The 10,937-nt window shown below is 45.4% G+C and overlaps 1 protein-coding gene across 1 annotated transcript in view; it reads right to left on the reverse strand.

Annotated features, from left to right (window-relative positions):
• Nucleotides 1–4,194: 4,194 nt before the first annotated feature.
• The window catches only part of SH3BGRL (SH3 domain binding glutamate rich protein like), a 9,244-nt gene continuing 2,501 nt past the window's right edge, over nt 4,195–10,937 (reverse strand). The window contains exons 2-3 of the mRNA XM_009639891.2: nt 9,829–9,909; nt 4,195–5,629 (exon numbers count right to left, since the gene is read on the reverse strand). Coding sequence (XP_009638186.1) covers nt 5,597–5,629; nt 9,829–9,909 — 114 coding nt within the window. The 3' untranslated portion in view covers nt 4,195–5,596. The remainder of the gene's footprint in view (nt 5,630–9,828; nt 9,910–10,937) is intronic.

The following is a 10,937-nucleotide window of genomic DNA, read 5'->3' on the forward strand; positions in this document are numbered from 1 at the left end:
CGGGCTCGGAGCCGCCGCGTGTGGCAGCCGGGGTTTGCCGTCCGCGGGCTTGGCATTTAGGGCTTCACGAAGGCGAATTCGGATTTAGTGGTTAGGAACCGTGTACCTGACCCCCTGCTCTCTCTGTAAACAAAACCCGACTCCCCCAGCGCGCTGGGAAAGGACTCAAAAAGGAACTGAAGTCTGATGGGAGTTAGGCCGCGGTTGCCGGGGTATTGATGGTGTTGCTCATTTCCTTTTTTAAGGATTTTGAGAGCTTACAGCAAGCAACCGAAAACGAAGAAGTCTCCAAGTTCCAGAAGATGTCTTCAATAGACAAACCCGTGAGAGGAGGAATTACTGTGCATAAGACCCATTTTGATACTCCATGAATGCAACACACTAAATTGATGGGGTTTGCATACTCAGAACACTCGGCGTACTCAGTACTTAGTACGACACGGTGCTCACCTCCCGTAGTAAGACAGCGATTTCTACTTCATCGCCGTAAATTGACTTTTAGAATCCTTTTGCACTTCCCAAAGTTTTCCAATACATTTGCAAATTGTCAATAATAAACTTTTCCAAACTGTTAATAATGAGCTTTTCAATCTAAAATGTTCCACTGTGGACAAATCACAGAATACTTCTGCAGGAAACTCACTAGAAGATCATTACTTGGTAATTATTTATTTGTAGAGTGGGATTGTTTTGGTGTAGGTAGCGCTACCTGACCTATGCAGATGGGCTTCACGCATCAGCTTTTTTTCTGTGCCAGGTATAACCCATTTCCAGAAAGAGCACAGATGCTGTCATGATCTCTCTGAGAAAGGGGGGAAAAAAGAAGAAAGGAACGTGGAAGAAATGCAGTGCTGGTTCGCAGAGCGGGAATGGGCTGTGTGGATAACGAGCAAGAAGTAAATGCCTTCATTTTCCCCTTACACCTTGAATCTGCTCAACATCAGAGGCTGGGGATGAGGTGGGGAAACGCGGCCACAGAACGCCCCCCATGAGGCAGCGCCGCGCGCGCCTTCCCGCTCTTGTGTTTGTGTCGCCAAAAAAGTGAAAAAAAGCAAGACTGGCAGAAGCGGAAAACACTGAGTCAGGAAAACACTGAGTCAGGAAAACTTAATGGCTTCTTCCCAGGGAAATGAGTTGTCTCTGTTTCTTTTTAAATTGGCTATTAAAATTCTCTTACCATCATGGGGAAGACACAGGAGAGATGAGGTCTGATAAAGTTCTTAACACAGGTTACCGATTGGTCTGAATCTATTATGTTAATGGCTTTAAATCAGTCCTTTGGAAAAAAAAAAAACCCTTAATTACGTTCTTCTTGGTAAGTCTCATTGCTTGCATTTCTCAAATCGTGGGCCTGAGCGCACAGGACTAGTGAAGACCTTTTTCTCACATTCAAAATATAAAAAAAAAAATAGAAAACCAAGATACAGAACAGATACTTATATACAGCGTAGATCTATATATCCTCTGCGTGTATGTATCTATACCTACATATATCACACGGTCTCTTAGCAGTAAGGGAGCTGCTCATTATTTCCTCAGTGACTTCTGCTGACTGCAGCTGTACCTGAAGTTAACCCATGCTGGGTTTCCTGAATTTTCCATGACGTACGGATTAAGAATGTTAAATGAGAAATGAATAAAATCCCAGACAAACTGGTAAAGTTTATTATTACAGCGCACGCCGTTGTAACCTGAAACAGCAAGTAAACATACGCACGCCTGCAGTTTGGGTTTTAAACAGGTTCTTTGGAAACTTTGTTCTACTGAGCTTCACATGAACGAGTAACAACTTGAATTCACACTTTTTATAAATGAACAGGAAACACGGAGATTTTTCTGGGTTATACAAGCCAAGTGTATAAACAGGGAAAGTAAATGGGGTTCACGATCGTTAGAAATGGCATCAGAAGCCCTTCTGGCTCATGTGCTGGACCATTTGTTTATTAGACGCTAGAGAGGGGCGAGTGTGAGAGGCGAGCACTGCCCGGCCCTGAAAGCCGTCAGCGTAACTGATGGCGCTCGGGTGCGCTTCCCTTGCTGAGACAGAAAAAAGTCGACCCTATAAATGGCAAGCAAGCAGCCTCCCCGCAAGCCGCTCTCTAAAGAACGAAGCTGCTGGTTTCCCGCAGAGGATGGGAACTGAAATCTGGGATTTGGGCAAATCCTAGGGCGGTTTAGGGGCTGGGAATGCATCTTCTGTAGCTCTGCGGAAGATCTCCTAGGTGGTGCAAAACTTCAACGTGTACAGCTTAGAAGAACCTACCTGCTGGGTCTACCAGGCAAATAGATGGTAAAAAGGAATAGTTTTAGTTTAAAATTTATCCTACACTGCCCTCTGGCAACACAAATATTAAATAACCCAGTTCCCCTGCTGTGAGCAGCACAAAGCTAATTAATTACACGTCGCAGGAAAAAAAAAAAAGCAACTGAGGCTGTTTGGCAAGCTCTGCAGGCGTGGGGCGAAGCTGCCCAGCCCTGCCCTGCCCGCTCTCCCTCGGTAACCGCCGCGGGGAAAGGGTGGGAAAGCGGGTTAATTAGGCAGCGTCTCCGGTGCTCCCCTAAAACCCCCAAAGCCTCCAAAGTCGATTTTGCGTAGGTGCATCCGAAGTAATTAAAACCCATTAGCTGCGACAGGCGAGAGATCCGACCCGACAGGCTTCCCGGGGCAGCAGTGGATGCGCTGCTTTCGCTTTATTGCATAGATCCTGTACTTTATAAATAAAGCAGGGTTTTCACCTGAAAACTCCACTTCTTTCACCTTACGGGACCGTGAACAAAACATGCAAACCAGTCACTCATGTGAGAAAGCATTCTAAAACCATTTTATTGGAATGATACAGGAATGGTTAATATACAGGTTAAATCCTCACTGCCTGCCTTCTACATAGGAAAACAGAAATAAAGAAGTGAACAAATTCAGTTCTCGCGCCCATCATTAACCTAACACGGGGATGGGGAACAGAAGAACAGCATCCAGGCGACGCATTCCTAGCACTCCTACTCTCATGGAAAATATCCGCATCGACATGAACGCAGGTTTTACAGGCGGTCCCACAACAAAAAGATGTTTTCGGGATTTTTCAGTTTGTGTTGGTGCCTTGTTCCCCGGACAAAGGAATAATTCAGGCTGTCTCAACAGAGCTTTCTTAGGAATGCTGATACAGTTTGAATGCTCCCATATGGCAAGGGTGGGGGACCAGACGAGGGAAGTGACTTTGTTTCTTAAACTTGGCAATTCTCTTCACTGTCAGAAACAGAGATTGACCTCGTTTCAGAACGGTTTGGGTCGCTGAGCTGACAGAATTTGGCAGTGACTTTCAATTACAGCTTCTCCCAAATAAAGACTGGAATTCACAAAATTTACACCATGCTTTCCTTACACAGGAAACGCAGCAAATTGGTCTGAGTACAGCGCCTTGTGTGTCAAACCCCACCTTCTTCACAAGGCTGCTCTTGGTGTTCTCACACTTCCTCAACAACTTGACCACGAGTTTGGCCACGGAGAAAGATTTTGCTGACACTAAGAAAGAAAAATCACCTCGGTTCAGAAAGATGAAATCCTAGCGAACACCAAAAACTGGGCACCGGATTGAAAACGTAACTTAACTTCCACCCCCAAAAGATCTTAAAAATAAATTTCACAGAATTTCAGTAATTACGGACGAAGCTTGTTAATGAAAAAGCACAAACGCGTGTGTTAATCGCGAAGGTACGGCAACGTTAATCTACCCCTATGCCTCTTGATAGGACAAGCTTCAAACTGACTCCCAGGCTCCCACATCAGACGAGATAAACCATGAATTCAACATCATTTTAACTGCCCTGGCTCCCTGCTCGATCCTGCTCACTCGGACGCCTGTGGAAGTGTCACCGTGAGCTCTCCAGACGCAGAGCTCCTCTCCAACCAAAGCGAGGAGCTGCATTTCTCTGCTGCCAAAATCAGCGCTTGTAGCGAAGGGAACAAAAAGCCCCGAAGAAATATTGGAGGGGGAAGTATTTAAATCACGGCACTTTAGGACGTCTTTGTAAACCTAAGTTTTTACTTGTATCTCGTTCCTAATTTCAGACTTCAAAACTACAAACTCTAAGCCGTTCCAGAAAGTATTTCAAAAGCCCTGCGCGCATTTTACAGCATCGGTGTTCAATAACCGCGTGGCGATGACGCGCTGCAGCCTTTTGCTGATCTGCACCACCTCTGTCTTCATAAAGCACAGAAAATCAAAATGCCTGTGTGCAGAGCTATTGGAACCATCCTCTAACTCTAGGGATCCAAGATCTAACTAAGACAAATTATCTTCCTCACGGTTTTTTGATGCTTTTGGGGAATAAGTACTTTACGTGGCCCAAAACGCCTTTTAAATTACCCACGCAATTTTTAAACCCCTTTCTTATCCTTCAGGGCACTTGCAATGATTTGTATTTTTGCAGAACGTGGCCAAGAAATGCAGTCTCTCTCATGAGCACTGGGAGAACAGACAGGTTAATATTGCACGTGGTAAATTCACCAATACGAGACACCCTAATAGATTTGCAATTCCTGCAATAGCTTCATGATATGGCAGTAACAATGGAAAAAAAAGTTCTTAAACCTTAGAAAAAAAAGAAGCCTTGCTTAATTACGATAGTTCTTGCGATTCAAACATTTATTTCCTCATTTGAAAAAATACTATATGAATCTAACGACTACTCGAACATGCAGTAAGATGCCTAATACTATAAGCAGTGTGAACTGGTATATTTGTAGAGAAATACATTAAAGGCTTTCACCCTTACACAGGTAAGGAAATGCCATTTCTGGCCGTTTTGGCTTATTTGCAACATTGCGTGGGAATTAGCGCCTACTGCACTGAGGTGCGCTGGATCTTGCACGCAGACATGTCATCGGGTCATGCTTAGGCAGCTGTGTGATGGCCGTGCCAAGGGAAAGGCTGTCCGGGGCCCAAATCCCTTTTTCTCTGTCAAAAGAGCCCACACGGATCACTTAAATGAGAAATACAGGGCATTTTTTTTTTTTTTTATCATCTGTACAGTGTGTTACAAGACAAATCTTAAATATCCATTCTACAAAAGAACAAACACAACTTTCAAAAGTGACTACAATGGCTCTACTACACGATACCACCTACAATTTCATCTGAAACCAGGAAAGACGCTGAAGAATTACCGTGTAATTCAGTAATGGTTTTGAGGCAACTCAGGCACCGCAGTTAGTATCTGACAAGGTTCTAGATGCTGTTGTTTGGTTTCCATATTCTGAATAGTTGCACCTCTAGGTACAAGCCCATCTGCATTATTAGTACTAAAATAGTTTCTTGAAGTTTACACAAAATGGACAAATTGCCGAGACAGTTTAAACTACGTGAAAATCATTCATGTCTAATTGTTTCCTATGCTTCCACCTTTGTAATAACACACTCCGTGCTCCCTATGTTCACATTTCCATCTCGTGTTGAAATCTGTGTTATGTACGGTGAATGCTGCAAGCACCAATCAAATGTTAGAAATCACATCTACGTTTCTTGAAGCGGAGACAATTGTACTATTTTATAAAAAGCTGTGGAAATTCCCTTTACAGAACATTTAAGGCAGTTGAAATTCATGCTTGCTGCTTTGCCAGTGCTTCGGCTTCCTGAAAGAGCAGAACAGAATTACACACGTTAGTACTTTACGAAAGGTGACGACTTACACGTACATACCTGGGTTAGGCACCCACATAAGAAATAACAAAAATTGCAGCAATGCACGATTAAGAACTGAGCAGCGCTGAACCCAACTCAAGAAAAGAATCCCCACTGCCTGCGATGGCATTACAAAACAAGTCCCATACAGTGCTGGCTTTAACACCAATGCTAAGCTAGCTCAAGTAGGCCCTGCAGGAATATTCCAACCTGTGGCTGAGACCAGTTTTGACCATAAAAGTTTAAAACAAAAGAAGATCTGATACAACGAGTTATCCCTGATTTCATGTTAGGATGCATGAACTATTTAGAGAGCAAAGATTATTTGAAGAATTAGGGTTAAATGGAAAAGGAATTCTGAATTAATAAGTCTCCACATCCAAAAAAAAAAGAAGGAAAAAAAAAAAAGATGTCTCAGCAGAAACGTAATTTACTCTCTGAACTAAACCCTACCACAGGACCAAAAGCCAGCACTGAGCTTTGCCTCCTGGAAGGGTGATCAGAGCAGCCAGCGAGTCCTTCATCAGACACAGCTCGGAGCTGCTCCAGCAGAAGACCCATACGTGAGCTCTGTCCTGGGGCTGGCAGCAGGTCCGTCCTGGCACTGGTGCTGCTGAGTAATCCCGGCTCCCCGCTGCGGGGGAAGCCAGCCAGCGGGGACACGCTCCTTGGGAACCGCTCCTGCCTACCACCCGCTCTCCAGGCCCAGGGCCCCCAGCCCACGCCTCTTCCAGGGACCTGCTGTAGATCCGGTGTCCTTTGGCTACATGAAAACATTCCCATGAGGCTTCTGAGATGAAGGAACAGCTGAAGCAGTTTAGCAGACAGGCCAGCTAGCCGCTAACAATTCTCAGTACGTTCAGAAGGAACATTAAAAAAAAAAAAAAACCCAGCCTGCGACTTTCAGTCTTCTTTCAGCCTTCGTAAGGTGGTCACAAATGGGAACAGAATGACAACAGAAACAATGCAAAAGGAATTTTTTTGCTGAAGATGGTTTCTACAAGCATACTTGTGGCTGCAGATTAATTTAATTCCCTGTTAGCAGCATCACGGCCTACAAAAAGACGAAGACTCACAGTGCTCTCACCCCAGCACCTCAGCATGGTTTATTTTAAAGGAAAAAGTTCGACATCTGCTAAACTCAACTTTTACATAATAGAGTGGTTCACTTTGGTGACTGCGTAGGAATACTGAAGATAACAGACTCAACGGTATCATTGTTAACATGAGCCAGTGTGCTGAACAAATAAAAAACAAGAGGAGAAAGGACTAAGAAGGGAATTTCCAAGAAGCCTGTAAGAGCTGTAAGAGCAGGGACTCGGTGGGTGACCCCAGCCCGCGGGGCAGGAAGTACCACGCATATCTCCGTTATCTTAGACGTGGTGGATCGCTCTGGTTTTCCTGGCTATCGGCCCAAGCGCCTCGCATCGTGCTGCCTGTTAATCGGGGGCGTGGGAACAGCTTCACTCGGACGGCTGGCTCGGCTCTGCCGCGCTCCCGGACTGCGCTCTGCTCCTCTTGGCCGCACGACGCGGGGCAAAGAGCGGAGTCAGGACATCGCTGCTGGTGCGAGGGCATCCGATCAGCTCGCGGCAGAAAAGGCAGGTGAGGAACGAAGGAAAGATTAAAAAGGTCTACAAAGCCTTGAGGAAATAAAAGGATGTTTGGTATTTTCTAAAAGACAAGTGGTTCTTTGAATGGTAACGAAGAGGAGATGGTTCCCTTGGCTTTGTAACAACTCCATTAACCAGTCGTGGGCACTACAGCAGTGACATCTGGCTCGCTTTTTTTTTTTTTTGTCAGAAAATGGAGGGTGAAGTACTTCTCTTCAAAACAGGCAGTGGTAAGCTAGAGCAGATTCCTGTTATTTCCCACATCCCCAGGGAAGTGGGTACCAGTAACTCGGAGAACACGCTAACCTATTTGTCTTGAAGGTCAAACTCCGTTTCCTTGGTCATGGTCCTGCAAGTTACCTGGGAAAGGCTCAGCTTTTCAGATTTGACACGATCCCTCTTTCATACTTTCCCTTATTTCTTCCTCAAGGCCCCTCACTGAGCATGCTCTCAGTCCTTAAACAATTAATCACAGCCTTTAAGTCCTCTCCCTTCAAAACCCACATTGCTTGAAGTGGGGATACTTAAGATAAATTGAATGCCAACCTTTCCCAGGGTTTGTAGCTCTATTTGTACTCTCAGTGCCCAAAGCACAAGCCAAAGCACCAGGGCTCAGTAAATAGTTACTTGCATTTCTCACCCTCACTTCTGAGCCTTTCTTGTTTAGCCTTAATATTGGAATTTTGCGTTCGGAGTCAAACGCAAAAATCCAAAACTCCATGATGACATTTACTGGAGGTTTGCTGTCAAGGTCCTCTCCTGCAATAGCACATGGGTTGATCCCGGGCTCCTTCCATTTTATGTAGCAACATGTACAGATGCAATGTCATTAACTACAATATGGTAGCCAAGCTGCATGCAGCTCTGCTGCAAATGCCAATTGCAACATCTACAAACAGGTCTCTCCTTCTCCGCAGCAGGCAAGCAGCTTGGTCTGACATCAAGTAATTGTGGGACGGACACCAAAAGTCAGCCCAACAGCAGAATGCGCTGAGTACAAGGTCACTTATGCAAAGGTTATCTTCATCGGCTCAAACGCACCCCCCCAAGCTGTAGCAAGCAACAGGAAAATTTGGCAGAGTACAAATGCATTATGTTTCTCCCCTTTAAAACTCACCTCTTCCTTAAAACCCACCCCTTCGGACAGAATTGGAGCAACTAATAGCCAAGCAGACTGCTTCTGCAATCTGGCAGGTTAAGTAAGCAGCGATGTTCATAGATGGTAGAGAGACAGATGACCTGATTCATTACGGCAGCAGCTGCTCTCCAGTACCACTGCGCTTCCCAGATCTCAGCCATGAGGGGAAACACAGGGGCACTCCTGCGTCCCGTGGTCTCAGGGCTCCATCCTGCGTTTTGTGCAGCGCTGTGCAGATGCTCCAAGAAACTTAAATCAGATTTACACAACTGTCGCACTGTGTGCAGCTGGCCTCCTGACGCCGGCGACGCACGACGCTGGGGCACTATCACAGGTTTTGCTGCCTGCAATTCTCTGTACGAGGCAGAGTTTTTCCTCGCTGCACCATTCGCATTAGTGGAGCTACTGCTAGAAACCAGTTTGGCTCCCAAAACTGTTTCAGTCTGACCCACAACTTGTAATGCTTAATACCAATGGCTCATCATCCACCTTTCAAATTAGGTCCCTTAGTGGTGTGCACGGCATGACCTTCAACTCTTACATGAATGCAGTTGAAAGGAAACGGCATGTTTATTCATTGGAACAAGAAAGCTGGAAGTGACCTGGAGGATCCTGCTGCTGTCAAGTGAAACGTATAAAGCAGGCTTGTCCTATCCTATCAAAATCAAAAGGAGAAGTCCAGCCCATTGCATCCACAAAGCAGCAACCCAGTTCATAACCAGCACAGGAAAACAAGACTTCAGATAACATGCTGGAGGAAAAAATTACTCTGAAGCAAGGCCATGTTATTTCAAAAACAGTGGCTCTGGTTTCAAGGTATTTTCTAATACAAAAATCGCTTCAAAACTTCACATGGGTTAAGTTGTTTTTCACTGAATTGAAATAATTCTTTGGGTTTGTGATAATTTTTTTTTCATTTCTTGTGCATTCTTCAGTGCAGATATTAAGCACTCTTTCACTTGTTCCCAGAGTGTACAATAATAAAAAAAAAAAAATAAAAAAATCCAGTGGTAAGAGACAATTATTACTAGTGAAGAACTTGACCCAGCTCTTCTTTCCAAAGCTACAAAAGCTTTTCCATTAACTTAAAAAAGAGCAGGGTGGCTCTGCAGTGAGGATACCAAAGGAGCATCTGTACTGAACACAGAGTTTTTCTGGTAGAAGGAGGGGGAGGAAGATGCCTCCAGGGAACACAGCATCCTCCAAATAAACCAGCACATAACAACTGCGTGTTGCTGTGATGTTGAAGACTGAACATTAGTCTCTGGAGACTGAATATCAGCCCAGTGGGTAGATTGATTGGGGCAACCACAGAAGATGAAAAGATCCTGCTATGGGCAGAGAAGAACATGGTGTACAATACAGGTTGTGGTTTACTGTGAGAAACGTACACACCTACCTTTGAACCAGGTGGCGCAGTCAAGCCTAAAAACGCATACACCGCATTGTTCTCTCGAGCTTCAAAGAAAGCTTCGTAGTCCTTCACCATGGGAGGCAGGGTGGAAACAAAAGACAGAAGTACAAATCGTCAGACATAATGGCAGCTCAGTTTGGTGCGTTACCCAACCCGCACTGAGCAAATTGCTGCCTCTGGCTGAATCCAAAATTCAGAGCATCAGTCACCTCAGGTGTTTGTCATTAGCCCCGACACCAGGGAAGTGGCACTGTCTGAAAAGCGACAAGCCGGGAACCCCAGCGTCTCCAGCAGCAAGATGCTGCCGCGAGGTGCTTCCGCCTTTCCCAGAGGGACAGCCTCCACAGCCAGGTACCTGTCACTGGTCTGGTGTGGATGTCCCTCCTCAGGAGCGGGCCGAGCCCCTACCTTGTCATCAGAAACACTGGTGTCCACGGGTGCCATTGCTAGTTACTGGTTAGTAATGGCAACTGCGCAGCCATGGGCATTAACCCTTAAACCTGTTAAAAGTTTAAATTTAAACCTGTAAACTGAGAGTACATCCTTTCCCATCATCTTTCCCATTAATGATTAGTCTATGCAAATGAAGAAAACGAGGTGGCACAGTTCATTGTGCTCATAGTGCACTACAGTTGCTCTAAATAAGCATACAGACACTTCCCAGGAAAACTAAGGTAAAAGCAATGAAATAATAAAAGAAATCCCAATGCTTCCTTCTCTGCCCTTTTTTATACATGGGGCAGAATGCAGTGCTGTACAGAGTGCAAACCACACAGCTTAGTTGTCTGCTAAGTTAGGAAAGAGCAAGCAAAAAGCCCACAGAGCGGCTGAGCAACAGCGGCTGCCAAACACCGACCAAACGAACCCAGAAGGTTTGTGCAAGTCGGAGTCACTGCATACTTCCCTCACTCCGACTTCCAAACTCAGCACATATCTGTCCTATGACTTTCCTTCTCTCCCGTTTTAACTGAAGCAACAGTACCAGCTTTCTCCAGCTTTACTGGGGAATGTTGTGATGCAGGAGTCCTGGCTGAGAAACCCAAGGCCAAGGCAGCGGCTCAGAGCAGGCTCAGTCTCGGGCTGAAGTCAGGGAA

The sequence above is a fragment of the Egretta garzetta genome, unplaced genomic scaffold (assembly GCF_000687185.1).
Source record: "Egretta garzetta isolate BGI_Z169 unplaced genomic scaffold, ASM68718v1 scaffold935, whole genome shotgun sequence".
Classification (NCBI taxonomy): Eukaryota; Metazoa; Chordata; class Aves; order Pelecaniformes; family Ardeidae; genus Egretta; species Egretta garzetta.